Source organism: Cryptomeria japonica, chromosome 10 (assembly GCF_030272615.1).
Source record: "Cryptomeria japonica chromosome 10, Sugi_1.0, whole genome shotgun sequence".
NCBI lineage: Eukaryota > Viridiplantae > Streptophyta > Pinopsida > Cupressales > Cupressaceae > Cryptomeria > Cryptomeria japonica.
Window position 1 is genome coordinate 792,386,575 of NC_081414.1, and position 23,031 is coordinate 792,409,605.

The window sequence follows — 23,031 nt, forward strand, 5'->3', positions numbered from 1 at the left end:
ACTAATGGCTCTTACATGACCATTTATGGCTCTTACATAACCATTTATGGTTATTTCAAACTTGTCCCCCCAAACATTTATTGTTTTGACCATATTCATCCATTTCACATTTGCACAAGAGTTTATCCATTGGATAAAAGCTTTATTCTTTAAATAAAGAGTTTATTCATTCAACCAACCTTGACTTTAACTCCCAAAGTCATATCAGGCATTTAATGCTTATTCCCTCTCCTCTCAACCTATCTCACATTGACACTTGTCATCTTAGGATTAGGTTGAAAGCCCTCAAATGGATTTGAAATCGTTCAATCCTGACCCTTGTTGAGATTACTCAATCTCAACCATCCATTGCTTCATTTTCCCTATAAATAGAGCCCATTTCTTTATAATCCAGATCCTAAAAACTTGTATGCATTTAACCTATAGGCATTTTAAGAGAGCATTTTAGCATAATTAACTAATATCTTGTCATTTTGGATAAAATCAATCATTTTAGTATCAATAGCTTAATATTAGCTTTTTTATTTACATTTAGAGCAATATTTCAATCTCAAACCTCCATAAGCATCCATAGTGCAAAACGCTGCTGAGAGCTACACTATTTTGGAACTTGGAGAGGAGAGGAACAAGGGAGAAGGAGCTAAGAGCATGCTAAGAGGCATTTGGAGATGCCTCATTATCTTTATTTCATTAGTTAGATATATTAGCATGATTTTAATGTCTCTCTTGATATGCCTGTTTAGATTAGTTTTTGATTGAATAACACTAACGATTTTCTTGTGTGTCTTGTGTTGTTTATCTTAGACTAACCTTGTCCATTTTGTAGGGCATCACTAACAATCTTAAAAAAACTTATTATGGATCCTTCTATTATTTTTGTTTGGTCTTCTTCCTTTCACTATCTTTCAAGTTCTATCATGACCTTTGTTACTTTGCATGGATACTCAACGTCTTTCCCTCATCTTTCTTGGTGTGTCAACCGAGCATTAATTTATCATATGAATAAAACTCATATGAGTTAACCAAAATACCACCATTCTTGCAAAAGGAAACTATCTTGTAACATGCTTTTATCATGGACTATCACCATGTTCTTTACATACTTTATTTTGATTATGCGACTATATCTACATAGGCTCTCACTAATACATTGTCGTTGTCATCCTTACTCAACAATACTTATGAAAGTTATTCTAGATCACTATTGTGCATTATATGGAATAGGTTCATGTAATTTTTACCACTACAGGTTGCTACCCTTGGCTTGAAAACTACCACCATCCTTAATGTGTCATGCTCATTTCATCCATGGTTGATAATTTAGCATGATTGTCTTGTTTGTCTCTAACAGTCATGGTTGACTATCCTTCTTCTCTATTACAGTTATTCAAATTGCCCTCTATGATTATCTATATATCCTTGTCATATTTCATTGTGATATTCTTAATCTATATCTCTATGCTTGCCTTGTGACTGTATAAACCAATTTGACTATTACTATTGTTGGAACATAGTGGACCACTAAGATGGGGTGAATTAGTAGTGATCAATAAAAAATTTTACCTTCTAAAGGATCTAACCAACAATCACTTTAATCACAAAACCATTAACAAAGATATTAAACAAATTAGCACACACACATGAGAGGCATATTCATAACACCAAAATATACAAGGAAAACCCACGGTGGGGAAAAACCTTGGTGAGAAATGTTGTTTAAGTCTACTACTCGAATCCAGCCTCACACGTAAAACTGATTACATTTAGTGCACCAACCCAAGGAGCACCAACCCCTGATATTCTGAGCACCAACTCAAAGATTACAATGTGTGTGTGTGTATATATATATATATTGAATATAGTTTAAGTACCTTGTTGCAAATGAGGTTTTGCAACTCACAATAATTTGCTCTCTCAACTCTGTTATGTTTTCTATTGTCTGCTTTCTGTCAACTCTACTCTCAGCTCTCTATCCTGCTATGCTCAATACACTTTGGTTTCTACTCTTTGGTCTCCGGTTTTTTCTTCTTTATGATCCTTGCCTCCTTCGTGTGTCTCCAAACAACACTCTATTTTTTACCTTCCTTTGTCTTTTGCATATAACTCTCTGTTTTCTTTTGCCTCTATCTCTTTGTAGTCAATCTGTAACTACACACATATTGGCTTAGCTACTACAACACTCTATCAACTCTCACTGCTATATATCTGCAACTGCCCTCTCCCTATTATGTACATACATCAGCATACTCACTTCATTCGATCAAAATACTTCATATCTTATTCATAAACCCCCTACACATCTATGCCACACCTCTTTTTTTTCTGGTTACTGAAAACACTCTACTTCACAACAACATTCATACTTATCACCTACACACTATAGGTCCAATCTATTCTCATCACACAAAAAATAGCTAACCTGTGTTTATGATCAACTTTAAATCTAAGCCATTGATCTTCTAGATTCAACCATGAGGTTTTGATCATAAATGTTATTGTGGTGGTTCTACGTGCCACATCATCATTCATCTCAACTAGAATGCTAGATCACTCTCTGTCAATTCTGCCACTTGTCCTCACAACTCTACCAACTCAAGTGCCTCATAACTACCCTTTCTTTGCATGATCATCTGTGTATCTATAAGATTTCATTCTCTATCCTGAGTATGATCTCAAACAAGCTGCCCACATTAAATGTGTTTCTATCTGTCTTCAAGTCATTCTATACATATATTACTAAATTTAGTAATCTCAATCTTCTCTTCAAGGATACGGTCTGCAATAGTTTAGATTTCCCTCTTGATCTACATTTAAAAATAATTCATGATATCTCTCAAATATTTGCAGATTAGATTTATTTCTTGGATCGACCTTCAACATTGAACGACCCTGCTCTGTCCTGCTCACTTTCTGCATCGAGTTGCTATTTTTAGCACTCATTTTGTCAAGTAGATCTGATGTAGTACCCCTACTTGTTTCAACTCATTAGACTCATATTTTATTATTAGTTGTTTTCAGTGGATACATTACCATGATATGTTATTCAGATTTTTATGACATTATGCTTTATCTGGAGATGAGATGTATAATTTATTTGCAGTATTTCAGTACTTGTGATTTATGGCATTTGATGGATTATTGCTATGTACTGACATTTTACTTTATCTATGCAATGTGTAATTTATGTTGTGTGTTTTGCGAGTGTATTGGATGCAAGGGGATGATTTTCCTTCACTCATTTCGGTGAGACAGGGAACGTCGCGATTCTCCTTCATCGGTGTGTATGTTGTGTTTTCTATATTGTATATATATGCATGTGTGGTTTCGGTGATGTAGGTTATTGCAGGTACAAGTATCGGGTAGGCACGAGGTATCGTCTCCACCTGGCTTCACAGGTTTGAGCGTGCCTTATATTTTCCGATGGAAGTGGAGGAAATAGTAGTTGACCCTATTTTACTTAGTTACACTCGTGTGAGTGTCGTCAGTTGGTCGTCTTGTTAGTTTGTTCGACCTTCATATTTTGTCGTTTGATCTTTGTATGGGTAATTGCTTAAGTTTTGTTTAAATTGAGTGTTTTAGTGGATTTAATTAATTAATTAATTAAGTTTATGGAATTATCTCATAGTTGTATTGTTTATGCATTTAGATTATAAATTTAGTTAATTAAAAGAAATTATTAAATTAAGTTGCAAGCTGCATGATATTAGAAATATATTTTTATTTAAATGGAAAAATAAATTAGATTAATTATATTTACTGTTTCCTAGAATTTTAAATAAATAATTAATTAAATAAATAAAAGAATAAATAAATAAATGAATAAAAGAATTAATTAGAATTAAAGTATTGTTTTAATTCTTTATTTAGAAAATTAATTAATTTCATGAGAAAAGAAAAGAAAGAATAATGATTTTTAATTATTGCATGTTAGCTTATCTTTTGTTATAAAATTAGAAAAGAAAATAAAATTACAATTATTCTAAATTTAGGTTTTTGAGAAAAAAGCTATCGAACCTAGAATTTTAGTTTAATAAGGGGAATAGGTCTTTATTTTGGAAATATACAGGAAACAGGTTAGGAAATTTAGGTGAAGAAATTTATTGGAAGCTTATTGGAAAGATTAGGGCTCTTCTATAGATTTCTTCTAGGAAAGCTATAACAGGTTGGATGGCTTCTTTAATTTTTGGTTATTAGAAAATATTTCTATTTTTCTCTGATTGATCTGTGTGTGTAAAGTTATTGTCAAATACAAAAAACCCTCTTCTGGTGAATTTGAGTTTTGTTTTAAAATCCATGCCTGACGTGTATTTCTAGTTTATCGGAAGAATGTAATTTTAAAAAAAAAATTGGGAAAATTATGATAGAAAATTCATCAAGATTTTATGATGCATGGAGAGTTGCAAGATTTGTGAGAAAGGGTATTTACCTGAGAAAATTTATCTTCTCTCGTTTGATTTTGTTTTGGCTATGGCAGTTTTGTTTATTAATGGAATCTCTGTGAAATGGTTTTATTACCTTAAGAAAAAAAATTTAATTATACATTAAATTTATTTGGGTTAATTAAATATATGATGAAGGATTAAATTATGTGAAAATGAAAATTATTGAAAAAATATTGTTTTTATTGAAATTACTGTTAAAAATTTTATCTAAAAAAAAAATTAAAAAATATATATATATATATATATAATTAATTTATTAATTATTGTGGGGAGGCATTGCCTCTACCCACGTGGCACTACCTACGGTAGTGGCTACTGCCATAGGGCAGCAGCGCTACCCAAAGGTAGCAGTTGTTGCCCTAAGGCAGCAACGCTACCCATAGGTAGCGGCTGCTGCCATAGGGCAGCAGCGCTACCCAAGGGTAGCGTTGACTTCCATATGGCAGCAACACTACCTTAGGGTAGCATTAGGTTTGTTAGTTAATTAAAATAAAATAAAATAATATATATTTGTTTTATTATATATGTATATTTAAATATATATATATATAGTTGTTTTTACTTTAACTTATTTTTAAATAAAGTAATTTCTTTATGCCTGGATTTAAAATGAGGTTTTTGGTAAAATATAAATATGAGAAATTGATAATTAAATATTTATGTTTATATAAATATTTAATTCAGAATTTAGTTATTTTAGGAAAAGCTTATAATTTTGGATTCCATATTTATGTTTGTAAACACATTAGGAGATTAATTCATATGTGAGTTTATTTAACTTTATTGGACAAATGACAAGTTTTGATTTCTTCAAGTTTTGATTTCTTTGTATTAAAATAGTTGTAAATTCTTATTATCTGGAAATTCTTAAATTGCAAGTTATTTATGCTTTTGGTTGTTGTGGGAAAAGATTGCCTGTATTAGGATTTTGTGTAAATGGTGTTTGCAGTCAAGCTTAATTTCATTGCAATTCTGGTTGAATTGTCATTGTGTCCTATGTTATTATTTCTCCTTGGTCAGATGATGTTGTATAACCTTATTGATGTGAGTCATTGTGTGTTTTGTTCAAATGGTCAATCTTGGGTTAGTGGTTGTGTATCCTTCACCTGTGGTTTGTCAGGATTAGTTATGGTTGTTTGTTTCGCCATAGAGTTCTCATAGAGAGACATCTCCTGTTAGTGTCCTATGAGAGAGAGTGGCTTTCGAGCGAGGGTCGTGCCCAAAGTGGATGACAGGATAACCCATCGAAAGTCAATTAAAAAGTGATAACCTAATAATATATTGGGGGAGAGTGAGATAAATATTAACTAAGATAATGTACCTCGTGCATAGGTGTAGTGCTAGTACAGGGCTCATAATGCTACGAGAAGGCCTAGAATGGCAAACTTACCACCTTGTCTTCACAAAAGGATTGGTAGGGTCTGCATGAGACTTAGATGGAACCGAAGGCTCGGGAGAGGTTGCCAGGAGAAACCCAGGATGGGGGCCGAGACCTATGGAGGTTGTACCATGGTATCCACCGTAAGACATGCGATGAAACTCTCTCCTTAGAGTCACTAGTGTTTTGTGAGTTGAGTCACATGGATGTTTGCGGAGTCTTGTAGTCCTTTCGTACTTGTCTTACTTTGCTTGCTTGAGGGTTTTCTACTATCTCCTAGCATGGTGGGGTGGTTCCATTTCGGGATCACATGGTGGGGTGGTAGTGCCACTTTCCATCGGATGTTCCGGATTGTATCTTCAGGCGAGGAAAGGCTTCGCTGGTGTTCTTGGTTCGTGGTTTATGTACTAGCTCTTGTTTGAGATCTTTGTTCAGTTGAGACCCTGTGGTCATTGTATCAGACTTTTATGTAACCTTGATATTGTAACTTTGTAATCTGTGGTATTATTGGAAGCTATGTATTTAAGGATATTGTAATATTATGTCAGTGGAATGTATGTTAATTTAGTTGCTTTGATCTTGTGTATAAATGATTTATGGGAAATTGAATGCATTGGAATACTTTATTTTTTCATTATGGAATTTTAGATGTATGTGTAGTTTTGAACTTGAGCATTTACTTTATCTAATTAAGTGGACAATTGGATTAACCATAGTGTTAATATAATCTATAATTAATCTTCATTGGTAACCCTTAGGAAGTCATGTGTTAGTCTTTCGCTGTGTTATTAGACGTGCAATGGTTATAGTTAGTGCACTTAATCTTTAAAAAAAAAATATTTCACCCTTTAGTTGCCTAGTTGTGTTGTTTACCTTTAGGGTTCCTGGCGGGGCATTACATCTGATCTCCTTCAAGTTAGTCACCTTGAGCCGTAAACCTATATACAACTGGATCACCATTAATGAGATCATCATCTTCTATCGACCAACCCCTGGAAGAATCGATAACAAAATTTATCATCACCGACTTTCACAAATCTGATTTGTTTTGACAAAAAAGGAGCCACATGTCCTCATATTCTTCGTCTAGTTCAGATGGTCAAGGTCGGTCAAGATCCATATGGACTATCGGGCTGCACAGATTGATCGGTTTTCCATGTTGTGACTAACTGACATGTTATGTGGTTTGCAAACATGTTCATCACTATAGCAATCCCAAAGTCAAATTCTCAAGGCTTCATCGATATAACATTAACTATCAGGTTAACATCTAGCCTCTATTCCGCCTTCAAAACTTATCCTGAAGACCATGTGAGTCTTTGGTTCCTTTTATCGGTATTGGTTACACTGATGGAAAAACTCACCTTGATTCCACTTATCACCATAGGCTATCTCGAGTGAAGAACCTCCAAGCCAAGCAACCACGTATCGGAATAGTCATAACTATCGGCATAATAAAAAATGTTTGATCAACAGAATAAGTCATTTTGATGCCACATTGTCTTCCTCCCTTTATTGGCATAGGTATCCCAAAGTTCAAACTCTGAGGTGATAAACTACATCGGCATAGGTTACTCTGATGAGAACCTCCATCGAAATAGACAACACTATTGACTTAGCACTTGGACACTAACCCATCAAAACAACCTATTCTGATGACTCATCTTGAACCTGCATCGATATGGTTACTTTGAAATCGTATATCCACAATCCTTCCACATATCGGCATATGTTATTCTGACGACCTTACCAGGGAGTCTTCTCTTCATTCTCCTTTGTCAGAATAGTTGTCCCGATCTCATATGTGATCCAATGGTATCCACAACAACATAGAGTATCTCGATAAGAAGATGGCAAGATAGTTTGGTCTACCGACATAGTTGAAATTAGTCATTCGGCCTTCAATAGCTACTCCAATAGGTATCCTCAGTCTTCTAGTCGGCATAGCTATTCTGGCACAATGATGTCAGAGTAGTTAACAATATCGACATAGCACAAACTAGTTACACCGCCTTTATCAGCTATCCTGATATGATATAAATTGCACATGACCCAACATCGACATGACTTATGCCAATAGAAATTTCCTCCTCACAATTCGGTATTGACCTAGCTATTCCAATATGACCACTTGAGCAGTTATCACATGTTCAACACTTGATCAGTATAAGTTATCCCAATATCAAAACTTCAGCAGCACAACACTTGATCAGCATAGCTATCCCGATCCGACATAAATTGCAACCTTCTCAACTCTTCCAACATGAACTAATCAACTCTTCATCAACATCTTAGCAACACCACTTTAGTCACACTAAAACAACATCATCTCTTTCATTCTGACCTTCATTTGGAGCACACATCATCTTGCATTTTTATCCATGTCTGTATATTTATGCACTGCTATCCAGTGGGTGTCCTGTATGTCTCTCTGCTACTCCATTAACTTATACACACACACACACACACACACACACACACACACACACACACACATGTTGACATCAATGACAACTTCAATGCCAATAACTATACCAATGTCATTGGTACTTGGGAAATCTTCAATTATTTTTGTTGGGCCTCTAACTATATATTCAACCTTTTGTATTATCTTTCAAATCTTTGTGGCTACTTTGTATAATCCATTTACTGTCATTTCATTCAATACTTGCTTTCACAATATACCTTGTCATTGTTGGTCTTCAATACCATTGTTTTAACTCTCACCTATGCCATCTCCTTATGGACTATGAGCAATACTCTCACCTATTATAATCAAGCTTTGAATGAACCTTCATACCATCTTGAGTTTCCTCTATCCCAAGTCTATCATCATCTTATAGTCTTATGTATTTTTCATGATGACCTTTTGTCTATGTTCACTTCTCTTGCAATGTTCTTCTAATCTTCAATTGTGCAGTCTTTATTTCACTAGTACCATGCACTATCTTTCCATTATATTGTGCTTTTTAGGTCTTGCAGCACATGTATATTATGATACTATCATAATATAGACTTGTGGAGACATTTTCAAAAAATGATAACGACAAATGTGTTAATAGGGGACATGGTTTATGAGGGCTTCAATGATCAACAAAAGAACATATGGAGGTCAATAGTGATACAACCTTAGGCTTAAAACACTTATGACTATCCAAAACTCATTCATATCTAAATCACACGCTTCCTATGAAAAAATTTCATTGTAAACTTGAAATGAAGCCAAGGCTCGGTGAGGCTTTAACAAGGCCTTGAATCCATTACAAGAATCTCTCCAATCATGATACTTGTCACACTTTAGAAATTTCTTCCATGCATCATGCAGCTTTGTAATCAAGTCTTTTTATGGTTTTCATGAGTTCTTTTCATTTCTTGCCCTTCATGTTGCCCCTTAATTTATGACATTTTCCATTGAAGATCACAACTTCTAACATGGTCATGTCTTGCCGTATACCCTTCAATAGTATCTCCTATTATAGACAACATTCTTACAATGATGACTTTTAGAAGACTTGGACAAGATAGGGGCTTTAAGGATGTTTTGACAAAGAAAAATAAGTATAGACCCTAACCTAGAAGAAATCTTAGATAGTAATCCAACAAAACCCAATTTCTCTCTACATAAAAACCTTAAGCAACCCTACATACACTTCTCAATCTCGATACCACCTAGATGCATTCATGCTAGTGACTATTATAAGTGAGTCAGTTTCCTTGATCTCTCTACTTCCCAACGCCAAAGAAGATACAATGAAGGTTTTAAAGTTGTGCATACCTTGAAGGCAACCGCCTCCTTTCTAGAAAAGTTGATGCCTTCTTCAACATGGATCTCTATTCCTTGAACTAGTAGCAAGATGTGAGAGGCCATGTATGGCCTCTTCCATGTACCATGCAAAAGGAAAATTGATTGTTGCAAGAAAACCTAAAATATAGCAACAAAAAAACCCCAAAGCTAGCCAACATTAGGTCTACTCACCCCTTTACTCCAACACTCATGAGAACCTTAGCTCGAAAAGGTGTCACCTCTACCTAGTGCAAATTATTTAACAAGTTTTTAAGGTATTTGGGATGTGGAAAATTATTTTGCTTGACTCCTTGACCAAGTATGCACATATGACATGAGGAGAAAGGGACTTTTTATGGAACACAGGATAAATTAATTAGGTATAAACATAAAAAAACAATCCAAGACATTAATACTAAATCACCTTAAACCTTCTTTGCAATGGAAAAGTAAAAAAAAACCATCAAGACTAGGGGAAGAGAACTAGTAGCCATTATAGTTCTAATAACCGTTCACTCCTTGTGCACCCAACTCCCCAATTACTAGCTTAAACCCAAAAAATGATAACTAAAAGTCTATTAATAAATTTCACATGTACCAATAGCTGTCCACTTTTTAGCATTTTTTAACTATAATTGGCCCATTTGTGCATGACTATTGGGGCATTTATGCATAAGTATTAACAATTTTAAGTGCACAGTTATTGGGGCTCCTTTAAGTAGGTGTCAAGCAACACTTTGAAATGTGTACTTTTTGACACGCACACATAACTAATCCCACACTATGTGTCGTTACTACCTAGAAGCCAGAAGAATAGCTATAAGCAATTGAATCGCGTACAGAGAGAAACAAAAAATAAAATCCTATAAACACCTTTTAAGATCTATGGGTGCATAAAGCTAGCTATAACAGCTACCGATACACTTCCGTAAAAGAGACCCAAGAACCATCAGAAAAATAAATGATCGAGATAGGGGAGAAGGCCCTATCCATGTGCACCCTAACTTCACGATTCTCAAAATCTTATGTGGACATTTCAAGATTTTCTCAATTTTATATAGTAGCTTATTTGTCAAGTTCCCTACTTAAAAATGGCGTTTCAAGTCTATATGGTCAAATATGATGCCACATCAACATGCATCTTTGTGAAGGTGTCCAAAATGGTCCCAAATTGTGATAACGACCCATAGGGGTGCACTAAGTCGTGTTTGGTTGTGCGCTGATGTGGCGTCACATGATTGGTTATTTTTTTAATCTTAGAGGTATATTTTTAGGGATAAGCATTGACATGACATTTTTAGGGCACCACTATTGATTGCATTTTGTCCAAGCACTCTAACATGTATTCTTACCCCTATCACCTAGTGGTCACTCTCCCTTACCTATTTGGATGGAGGTCACAAATTGGTAACACTTATAAGTGAAGGCTAACCCTCTCATAAAAAGAAGGACGCATCTATTATGGCTCGAAAACGACAGTACAGATTGACTAACACGCGTGTTAGTCACGCGTTTTACACCGTCAATTTTGCAATAAACGACTGCGATTGACTAACACGTCGCTATCACGCTGTACGAAAGATCTGTTTTGGAGCCAGAATAGCTTTAGCCTAAAAAAAACAAGGCCTAACTTGATTTTTCTTCTCAATTAAAAAATTATTATTATTATTATTATTATTAAATTTAATTGTTACAATTGACTTTTTGACCATCCAATACTTTTTTTAAAGACAAATCACAGGGACCTTTTTGACCATATAATATTAAAAAGGACAACGAATCCTTTTACAAAAACAAAACTCCATCATTACCTCGAAAAGCAAATACTATATTAGGGACACTTGTTATCAACCTATCCTTGTTTACACATTCATCACGTCACGTAAAATTAGATTCTTCCTCCACCTGCAAGAGGTGAACACGTTTCAAATGGATAGAAGTTCCTGACAGAACTTTGCTACCGAAGGGAATGCACCCTAACCTACGTGATAAATACGGATAAGTCATGACTCACCGGCCGCCAGGTGGACAGAGGGGCGGCACGCATAAATAATTGATAAAGCCTTCCTCCATGGCCCATTTTGCATCGTTCTACGCTACTTCACCGGCATCCCTCCTTGATTTTGTCTGTAAAACCTAGGAAGAAAAAACTCTGCGAGGAAGGTCACCCATCTAGATTTACTGAGGATGTGCAGCCTAGCGAAGCAGGGGAAGGTGTACATTTTGACGCTGGTGGGTAATGACGATCACAGGTTTAATCCCACAACGCTTGACGCCATCTGCGACGCCCTCAAACAAGTCGAACAATCACCAGACGTAGCAGCCCTGGTGACCACCAACGCAGGCAAATACTTTTCCAACGGCCTCGATCTGCGATGGATTGCAGAGAGCCCTAGCGACCGCCTTGACATAATCAGGGACAAATTCGAGAACATGTTGGCGGCCTTCATGAGGGTGGGCGTCCCCACCGTGGCGGCCATCTGCGGCCACGCGGCAGCGGGCGGTTTTATGCTGGCCCTAGCGCACGACTACCGCTTCATGACGCAGGGGCGCTCTGTGCTCTACTTGAGCGAGCTTGACCATGGTATGCTTTTTCCCCGGAGTCTCATGGCGCTTATTCGCAGCAAGCTGCAGCCCGCTGCCCGGCGTGATTTGGTGCTGGGTGCCCGCAAGCTGAGCGCGCAGATGGGGTTGGAAAGAGGGATTTTGGACGGCGTTTTTCAGGACTCGGCGGAGACTTTGCAGGCGGCGGTTAAGGCGGCGGAGAAGTTGGCAGGCAGGGGATGGAAGAGAGAGATTTACAGTGGCCTCAGATTGGGGGCGTTTCCTGGGGTTGTGGAGGAGCTTGATGCTCATGCCGACCCTTATCTCTTTCACCACGCTTTATCTAAGCTCTGATGCTCATTTCCTTTGTGGGGATTTCTGTAAGTTGGGAAATTTTACGGGATCTTTCGTAGATCTGGGTTTTTATAAGATTATTTTTTTTTGGAAGAAGATATCATTCTGTTTAAAAAGGCAAATTACCAGACTGAATTTCTGATGAGATGAATACACTGGAAATTGTAAGAGGATTATTCCCTTATTGGGAAATTAATGAAAGTATGTGGGCAATGATCTCGTAGTTCTGCCATATTGTCCTATGCTCATACCTGAACTGTTTCTGCGATTTCCTCTGTTTTTAAATTTCTGGTAATGGATACAACCTGGTTATTCAGTTATTGTCTACCCATAAGTATTGATTACATCATGTTAAGCTAGCAAACCTTCAATTAAGCTATCAAGATTAAGGATCCATTCCTTAAAATTACATTCAATTAAGCTATCAATCCTTTTTCTTGCACAATCTCAGTCTGACGATGCATACTGAAATATCGATGGAAATGATGATGTTGAAAAATGTTACACAATCAATTTCAGAGATCTTTACACAATGATATCATGGACTCTGAAAAATCCATGCTCTTAATTTCATACTTCCAAAGATTTATACAGATAGATGGCTGCACACCAATTAAACTGCATCATCTTGGATTGGATTTTCCTGTTCTGTCTGTTTATTTCCTGTATTATCTCATGTTGTTAATTCTCTCTTTTTTCTACGATCGGTCTCTTCTCCATTTCCTTCATACACCTGAAAGCCATATTAGGTAGGATCGGGACATAAATATTTATAACGGGGTAGACTTTTTCCCGAGTACTCAGGAATCAGATTCTTAAGCTTTTGCCTTTGTTGTCACCGAGGCTGTTGTAGTGAAGGTTGGAATATTTTGAATTTGTCAGACATGACGTTGGGCTTTCTGTAACGGAATTTGAAATCACTCTAACCCCGGCACATCTTCTGCAATCTACAATTGATTTAATTTGTTTTAAGGATTCACCAGCTAAGTATTTAAGCTTAAAAAACACTTGGAATTGACTCATATTTTCTAGACTTCTAGACTTAATATATTTTTCCTATACTTCTAAACTTAATATGTTGCTTAGTGTATGTGATTTAAAATAACCAAATATAAGTGAAGAACAATTTAAGAACAATTTATGATTTCCAGATTTAATATGTTTTTAATGTATGTGATTTAAAATAACCATATGAAGAACAATTAATCGGTAAGGACAATTAAGAACAATTTATCATTTCCAGATTTAATATGTTTTTAGTGTATGTGATTTAAAATAACCATATGAAGAACAATTAATCGGTAAGAAGATGGTTAAAGATTGACAAATTGACCACAGATCGAACTCAGTCTGGTGTATTATTTTCTCCTTAATTGTGATTGGATATGCCTTAATCCATCGAGCATTACTCCTCACACCCTAACCCTCTGACAAGATATCCTATTTCACGTGCAGGTCACAAAATGGTAACACTAATAAGTGAGGGCTAACCCTATCTAAGAAAGAAAAGATAATCGATTGGACTAACTTGCTTTTTCTTTTCAATATAAAAAATAATGTTTTAATTTAATTATTATAATTGACTTTTGGCGCGCAGATGGGGTTGGAAAGAGGGATTTTGGACGGCGTTTTTCAGGACTCGGCGGAGACTTTGCAGGCGGCGGTTAAGGCGGCGGAGAAGTTGGCAGGCAGGGTATGGAAGAGGGAGATTTACAGTGGTCTCAGAGTGGGAGCATTTCCTGGGGTTGTGGAGGAGCTTGATGCTCATGCCAACCCTTATCTCTTTCACCACGCTTTATCTGAGCTCTGAAGATCATTTTCTTTGTCAGGATTTCTGTAAGTCGGAAAATTTTATGGGATCTTTCGTTTTGAGATCTGGGTTATCATGATATTTTGTTTTGTGGAGGAAAATATGATTCTGTTTAAAAAGGCAATAATAGAGGGGTGAATTTCTGAGATGAATACAGTGGAAATTGTAACAGGATTATGCCCTTGTTGGGAAATTAATGAAAGCTTGTGGGCAATGATATCTTAAATCTGCTATATTGTCCTGGTATCACACTTTGGAACTGTTCCTTCGATTTCCTCTTTTTTTTTTTGGCCCCTGGTAATGGATTTGTATAACCTGGCTATTCAGACATTCTATTGTACCCTTTTAAGTATTGATTACATCATGCTAAGAAAACAAACATCAATTAAAATTTACCTTCAATCAAGCTATCAATAATTTTTCTACTGATGGATCATGAGTATGATTGAATCCCTTAAACTTATCTTCAATCAAGTTATCATTTTTATTATTGATAATGAATCATGAATATGATTTTGAAATGTTGAAACTGAAAAATTCATGCTCTTGATTTCGTAAATATCAAAACTGGCTTTTCCATGATTCCAGATATTTATACAGGTAGATGGCTGCGCACACCATTAGTCTCGCCAATTAAACTGCTCCCTCTTGGATTGGATTTTCTTTTCTGTCTGTTAATTTCCTGTATTATCTCATGTTGTTATTATCCTCTCAATTCTACTTTCGATCTATTCTACCATTTCCTCCATAGACCTAAAGGCCCAATTGGGTAATGAGTCAGGGCATAACCTTTCTAGTGGGGTATATGTTTTCCCTAAGTACACAGGTGTAATATTATTGAGCTATTGCCTTTGTTGTCACCAAGGCTTTTGCAGAGCAGGTTGGAATACTTTGAGTTTGTGAGACATGGCGTTGGGCTTTTTGTAACTGAATTTGAAATCAGTTTAACCCCAGTAGCAAGATATGAACATCTCTTCACTTCTTACCAGTGCATTCTACAATTGATTTAATCTGTACAAGGATCTGCGAAGCATATTCTCGGAAAGAATGCACGAAGATCAATAAGTTGGTTTGGGGGATGGTAAAAGATGACAATTTGGCTATAGATCGAACTCAGTCTAGCGAATTATTTACTTCTCAATTCTGGTTGGGTATGCCTTAATCCATGAGGATGACACCTCACAACCTAACCCTCTGAAGTATCAAGAGGATTCTCTGGTAGACAAAAGTAGCATTTACGTTCTTACTTTACAAAAAGAGAAGCATCATGTTGCCTCTTCTGTCCATATACGCTTGTCTTCTCTCTTTTGCTTTGGCTTGTTCATTAGTATCTTGAAGGGCGTCTGTCAATTACTTTTTCCGTCTGATCGTTTCTTTCAGGGTCATTTTGTTTTCGAATTAGTTATTTAGTCTCTAGGATGCATTGGTGCATAAGTGATGGTGTATGAGGGTAATTTATGCATTGACTTATTCTAGGGGCTGGATAGCCATTTCCCTTTTTTTTGAGGTCCTTTTTCTATTTTTAAAATATACATTCAATTTCAAAAGCAACCTTAAAATTATAGTAGAATTTGAAAGCAATTTTATAATAATATAATAATTCTATGAACTTCTTTAAATCACATTCGAACAATATTCTAATTATTTTTGTCACTTGTATTCCCTTTTTCCTCAATCAAGTGAAATTGATTATTGTTTAGAAGAAAAGTGTATATATGAAAGAAGATTGAAGATGGTTTAGATCATTTGTGATAATTTATCTATAATTGTTTAAATATGATTATACAATGGTCAAGTTCAAGCTTTTCGTCCTTTGTTAATTTTGGCTAGCGTATACTAAGAATTGGGTGTTTTATGGAAAAAAATACTGTTTTAGCATTCCAGGAACATATGAATTAAAGAAGAATGGAGCCGACTTCGTGTTAGAATTGGGAAGGAAACAAGGAATTGTGGACTAAAATCTTTGATGGTGGCCTTGCCCCCTACATGAAAAAGTTGCATGGTCAAGACCCCAAAGCAACAAAAGGTTTTGTAGAAGGTTGGAGTAAAGGCGTCCTCGGGGCTTATGGAGCTGAATTTAGAATTGACGAGATTTTTATTGTGGAAATCATTTGGTTGTCGATGGATGGGAATAGGTTGGCAAACGACAATGGTTGTGGGTAGATGCTTAACCTTTTTTAACCAAGGTGGTGGATGAAGTTAGCGGAGGTGGTACAGCTAGTTGTCTTTTCTCCTTAGCCAACAAGTTAGTGGATATCAAAACTTCTAAGAGACAAGTATATAATGGTAGCACGAGGGTGAAGGATACGGATGCAAGCAAAAGATAATGCATTTATTGGCTTCCCTTTCAAGTGGCCTTTTATGGTGAAATTAAGGACAAAAAGATGAGAGAAGTTATGAATCATTCTCATACTTTGGTTATTCAAGCGGTTAAGAGGATTTTGCAAGAAGCTTTCATCTCAGCAGATCACAAATACCAAGTCAATACAGAGATCACAGTGGTGTTCTTTTCCACTCTCCTACATGTTGGAATGGCAAAAGACAAAACAAAGAAGCTATGCAGATAGGTTTTCAGGGAAGAATTGTTGGGTGACCCGAATAGGGTCTTGAGAAATACAGATGCAAATTTGTCTATTCCTCACCCCAAAGACTACATGGTAATGATTCATAATGGTAAACCTCCACCCCATTTCCCAATTCTGGTTATAGAAGATGTCAAACCCTTTCAGGCAAGGAAATTCATAATCAAGCAAAATGTTGATTTTCTAATGAAGTTATATCAGTTGAAAAAGAATGAAGGAGCTAATTGGATAAGAAATTACTTGTCAATGGATGTGATAGTTTCAGATGAAGTGGTCGATAGGGCTGGTGTGTGGGTGGATGAGCTTTTGGAAATCTTTGAAGAACAAGGGCCAAAACCGAGCGATGTAGAAGAATGCATCCTCGACGAACCACTCCTATCCTTTGACTGACCAAAAGTTTCTATCAAAGGCCGCCATGTTCTAAACTTGGGTGTTGGTCTGCCTTCTTCGACTGCAAGTGGTTGAGCTTCTGATCTAGATATCATCCCTTTCCTTTCTAAAACAAATATTTGAAGACTTTATCTATTTTGATCACTGGTAATTTCTCGAGAAAGATGGTTGTTTTTCAAAATTTTAGATCTTGGATGATATTTAGCAAAAAAAAATTTATTTTTTATTTTTATTTTCAACATCTATAAATAGCTTGGGCTTTCAGGTTTTTAAGGTTTTTTCCTATAATGGCATGTCTGGAAATCTTTTGTCATGTATATTTTTTAACCTTTATATTAATATAAATTATTCCTGACTTCGAACTTTTATCGATAAAAAAAATCTGTTATAATGAATAATAAAGAAGAATGTATAAAATTTTGTAAGAAGGATTTAATAATAGTTTCCCCATCCTTTGTTTCTATTAATGCCTCAAAATTGGAAGAAAAAAAAAATAAAAAAAATTAGATAATTATTAATTTAATTGAAGGGTGGTGTAGGACTATTATTTTAAAACATTTTCATCCTTCTTTTGTTGCTATTGATATATCATAATTGAAAAAAATGAATATTTTTAAGCATCCAATGGTTATATATTTAAGGGAGGGATGCAAGTTGTCTTAGATCATTTTATAATATTTCCACTATCTTTTTGTTGCTATAATGTATAGCATAGGAGGAAAAATGTTACTTTAAAGTGTACAATAGTTATAGATTTAAGTGAAAAGAAGATTGTAAGAAAGATTAAATATATTATTTGTATGTGTGTTTAAGTAAACCCTCTTTTACTTTTAAACACTTTGTATAGAAAAGAAAAATTGTTAATATTTTATAAATTTTTAAATAATATATTATCTAAAAAATTATTATTATAATTTATATAAAATAATCTACATGATAAATTGATTATCTAAAAAAATTACTATAATCTATATAATATAATCCACATTATCATGATAATTTTTCTTTAAATATCCTAACTTTTAAATTCAAATATATAAACATTTTTTTACTTTATAATTATATAAATAATTATTTTAAAATGAATTAAATTGAATGATATTTTAAAAAATTATTAACATTGACTGTAAACTCTTAACTATACCAGAAATATGAAACAAGAAATCAAACTTTTAATATTTGTTAACTAAATAACTACATAGCGATGAAAGCGTCTATGCAGCAACATCAAATATACAGAGGAAGAGAAAAATTCAGATTTTTTTATTTAGGTGCCTGAATAACCACGGGTCATAAGAATGATGTTCGCGGATTCCAACAGCAGAAGCAGTCCCCTACTAGACTATATCTATCATTAAAGTTTCGTTTACTATTACATTATTATAACTAGTCCTATTTAAAACTATTGTTTTCCGGCGACAGAACCGCTTGATATGCAAGGATGTTGAGTAAAGTATCGCTGTCGTCGTCTTCTACCTGATCCACCAGCACCTGTAGAGACCTCGGCATTTGCGGCGCAGGAGCCTCCATCGTGCCTTCCAATATCTTCAACACTTCACCCATGCTTGGCCTCTCATTCTCATCATCTTGAATGCACAGCCCACCCACCACAGAGGCTCTTCTAGCTTCTTCGATGTTTGCCTCGCTTGCTATCCTTGCATCCACAACGCCTATGATGTTTCCCCTCTGAATTTGCGATAAAGCCCAGGTAGGAAAGTACAACCTGCTTTTCTCCACTGTTAAATCCAGATTTCTACGACCGGATATAATTTCCAACAACGTCATGCCAAAACTGTACACGTCCACCTTGGGAGTGATAGGAAGGCCCGAGATCCACTCTGGGGCTAAGTACCCTCGAGTTCCTCTCGTGGTTGTCAATACACGGCTGAAATCTTTGCCCACCAGCTTTGCCAATCCAAAATCAGCTATCTTTGGGCTGAGGTTCTCGTCTAAAAGAATGTTTTCAGGCTTAATATCACTGTGAATGATACGATCGCTGCATTCCTCGTGGAGATAAACTAATCCTCGTGCGGTGCCCAGTGCGATCTCAAACCGGGTCTTCCAATCCAACACCTTCTCGTCTTCTTCGTTTTCACAGAAGAGGAAGGAGTTTAGAGAACCATTGGGCATGTAAGCATACACCAGTAGCCGTCGAGAGGCTTCTACGCAGAATCCCCAGAGCCTCACCAAATTCAAATGCTGTATTCTCCCGATGGTGCTTATTTCGGCACGGAGTTGCTTTTCTGCTCCTGCAGAACCCTCTAATCTTTTAACAGCCACAAGTGTGCCGTCTGACAGAGTTCCTTTGAAAACAGACCCGAATGCTCCGCTTCCCAGCTTATGCTTGAAATTCTGGGTTGCAATTCGCAACTCTTTGTAAGTGAACGTTTTGAGCATGGTTGGCACGTCCTCTTCTACCTTTTTCTTCTGTAGTCTTCGACGTTTCCACAGGAAAAATGTGGCCAGGGGGAGCCGGAGAGCTAAAACAACAGATAAAGCCACGGCAGAAGGAAGTAAAATAAGAAGTAGAGGGGCTTTGCGGCTTCTCACTGATGTCGAGTGCAACAACTCAGAAGCAGCCAGCCTTATGAAGATGGATGATTGGCTGTCACGTGAAACCCGCATTTTCAATAAATCCCCAAACCAGAGTCTACAGGCAGCTGGTAGATCAGAGATAACGAAAGCAAAGGATGTACAGGAGCAATTGTTGAGACAAGCAGTCCTGCAGCCTTCCATAGTTGGCTCGTTGTTGTATGATACGGCTTCATCTTGGGGCAAGTATCTGTTCTTGGATTCCAAGAAGCCGTCGTTGGTGCCCCCTGTGAGAGAGCATTGCAGGGGTGTTCCTCGAGCACACCCACTTGACCACCAACTTTGAGAGTCATTCTTGGACGTGAAACCCTCAACACAACTACACACATCATTAGCATTACACAGTCCATTCGCCCCGCAAATATCAAAGTTACTGCATTGACCTAGACATGACGACCATGCCTGACTCCAAGTACCATCATCCATCAAGAAGTAACCTTTTAATTGGCCATTCTCATCAAACAGGATCCGCACTGCCCGGATATGTCCTGACGGGATTACTCTAAAATGAAAGTTTATTCTTGAAGGAGAAACCCTTACACAGAACATTTCGAATTTCGTAGGAGAATACACCTCCGGAAAGTTGGCAAAATAATTTCCAGTCCACTCTCCACTAGACCAATATGGAACACTATTGTTGTAGACCATCACCAACTGCGTCTTTCCTGGAGACATATCCATCCCTATAGAGAAGAGCCCAATTGCAGGATCCACAGAACTCTTCCAGGAAGTTAGCTTCATGCCTTTCCACATCTTCATGCCAGGCAACCATGTATCTACCGGATGAGCGAAACTCTCCCAAATAATCTCAGACTTATTGTGACCCAGCATTATTAAATTACCAAGGTCCGTTATCATCGCCCACGATCCTTTCAGACCATCATCAGTTGACCACACTGAACGGCCCTCTCTATCAAACAGTCTGAGACGACCACGGCTTGAAAATTTCAGGACACCGGGCACGCCTCTGACAGGATTATCTCTGTTGGCCACCCAAACTATGACCTTCGGAGAGATTGCGTACCAGATGCCAATGTACCAATTATTCGTTCCTCCCGGACTGAAAAACCCTAATGCAAACGTGCCATTCTTTGACATTATGGTTTGATTTCCAGCGAGCGAATCTCCCACTAGAAGCGTATCCCTGCCATCTATCGCTAATGAAGTGCAATTATCCAGTGTAATAAACATAGTAATCGCTAGGACCAAATACTTCATCGCCATTTCGATAACCAAAGCGGCTGTACTTTTGGAATCTAAATAGGAAACCAAAAGGCTACGGAGTGAAGGAACATGGCCAATCTTGTGCCGTGGACTCCACGGGAATGAGCTGAGAACTTCTTTGAGAATTTTCTACAGCTCATGTTCATCCTTCCAAAATTTCCAAATACCCGACGCTCGAGGATATTTAAACCGTGAATCAAACGAAGAAATGATTTGACAGCGCACCGACGCCACTCCGTCTCACGCGCAATTAGATCTTCTAAACGATTATCTACGTTTCTGATACGTTTAAACGGTTAATAAAACAAAGAAATGATTCGACAGTGTACATACGCCATTCCGTCTCTCGCGCAATTGGATCTTCTAAACGATTATCTACGTTTCTGATACGTTTAAACGGTAAATAAAACAAATAAATGATTTGACAGTGCACGTTCGCCACTCCGTCTCTCGCGCAATTTGGTCTTCTGAACGAATAAATATACTTGAAGATAGACAGGCAACTCTTTTGTCTCGGACGAAAGACGGACACCTTATTCGGAAGAAATGTGAAGAATAACTCTTTTGAATTTTTCCATGAAAATGAAAATGGTCTCTTATATGAATATCTATCCTCTTTCTATCCCCGACTACAAAATGTAAGAAGTCTTTTGTCAAGAATGGAGAAAGATATATTACTAGTATTAAACGTGAAGGCAATTTCAATAGTTCCACGAAAATGAAATTCTATTAATCACTAGAATATATATCTTATAAAAATTATATAAAAAGATTGATAAAATGAAAGAGAGAAATGAAAGAATTCTCAAGGACGAGGAATCTTTGATTAACTCTCTCATTAATAAAATTGAGGTAGGCATAAGTGACCATTTAAATGCAAAGGTGAGGCACAAAAGTGCAAATTCTTTTCAAGTTGGGATGATAAGATGGTGACTGGATGGTGTTGGAGTAATGAACTAACTCCAATTAAGGTTGTGTTAGCGCAACTTTCAAACTATTCTCATTTTGTTCCTGTCGTGATTTACGGATAACAATAGTGCATGCATCCCGCATTGTTAAAAGAAACGGTGCATGCTTTTTGGCATAATCTAACTAAGTAAACAACCAGTTAACTTTTCTTTCTTTGCAACCTTCACCGTAATTCAATTTATGCGGTGGCTATTGTGTATTTAACTTCATGCAATCATTGTAATTGTAATACAAGTTTTTCATTCATATGCATATCTCTATGCTATGTTTTTGTTATGTTTTCATTCTGCAAATTTTGTTTCTTTTCTCTTCTTGCTAGATCCATATTGTGCAGGTCAAAAAATTTAACATGGTATCAGAGCTTGTGAGCTAGAAGAAAGGAAGAAAATATTTTTTTTGCAGGCATTGAAATTCTGAGCTTTTTTAGAATGAAATTATCATTGCTTTAGGGGTATCTATTAGTGTGTTTGTATTAAAAATGAACTAAAATAAAGTTCAAAAAGGGGGTAGTCTAAGTCTAAAATGGGAATTAGATATCATCCATTTGTCATCTTTTTGGAAGAAGGAAATTACAAGTCCTGGCATAATAGAATCCTAAATCATTGTCGCTGGGTTCATCTTTTGTCAAATTTATATGGACTTATTCCCAAACCAAGTACTTGTTGGTAGAAATCTGCATGGGAAAGTAGAAATGATCATGTCTTAGGATTAATTGGTTTAACTATTGGGGACTATACATCATGGGCTCTATCACACATTGAGTGCCCTCACACTCTTTGGGCCATTTTATGGGAAACATATGGAGATCCCAATGAACCTCCATTTCCAGATGAAGACATGCTTCTATCCCTTGATAATGACGATGATCCTATGTATGACAATGACACTAAAGAGGAAATTTCTTATTGGAAGAGTCTTGATTGTCTTGATTACAAAAAAGACATCTCCTCTCGCTTATTCTC

At 36.4% G+C, this 23,031-nt stretch overlaps 2 protein-coding genes across 2 annotated transcripts; one reads left to right on the forward strand and one right to left on the reverse strand.

Moving 5' to 3' along the window:
* The first annotated feature begins 11,635 nt into the window (after positions 1 to 11,635).
* On the forward strand, positions 11,636 to 14,737 carry LOC131046240 (enoyl-CoA delta isomerase 1, peroxisomal). The gene is made up of 2 exons (XM_059213233.1): positions 11,636 to 12,528; positions 14,100 to 14,737. Exon 1 carries the CDS (start codon positions 11,792 to 11,794, stop codon positions 12,500 to 12,502), a length of 711 nt encoding a protein of 236 aa, XP_059069216.1. The 5' UTR covers positions 11,636 to 11,791; the 3' UTR covers positions 12,503 to 12,528; positions 14,100 to 14,737.
* Positions 14,738 to 18,676: 3,939 nt separating this feature from the next.
* LOC131033914 (G-type lectin S-receptor-like serine/threonine-protein kinase At2g19130) lies at positions 18,677 to 21,100 on the reverse strand. The gene has a single exon (XM_057965218.2). It carries the CDS (start codon positions 21,098 to 21,100, stop codon positions 18,677 to 18,679), a length of 2,424 nt encoding a protein of 807 aa, XP_057821201.2.
* Positions 21,101 to 23,031: the final 1,931 nt, after the last annotated feature.

Coding starts and splice junctions, on each gene's coding strand:
- LOC131033914 (XM_057965218.2), bottom strand. CDS start 21,100: ATGGCGATGAAGTATTTGGTCCTAGCGATTACTATGTTTATTACACTG.
- LOC131046240 (XM_059213233.1), top strand. CDS start 11,792: ATGTGCAGCCTAGCGAAGCAGGGGAAGGTGTACATTTTGACGCTGGTG.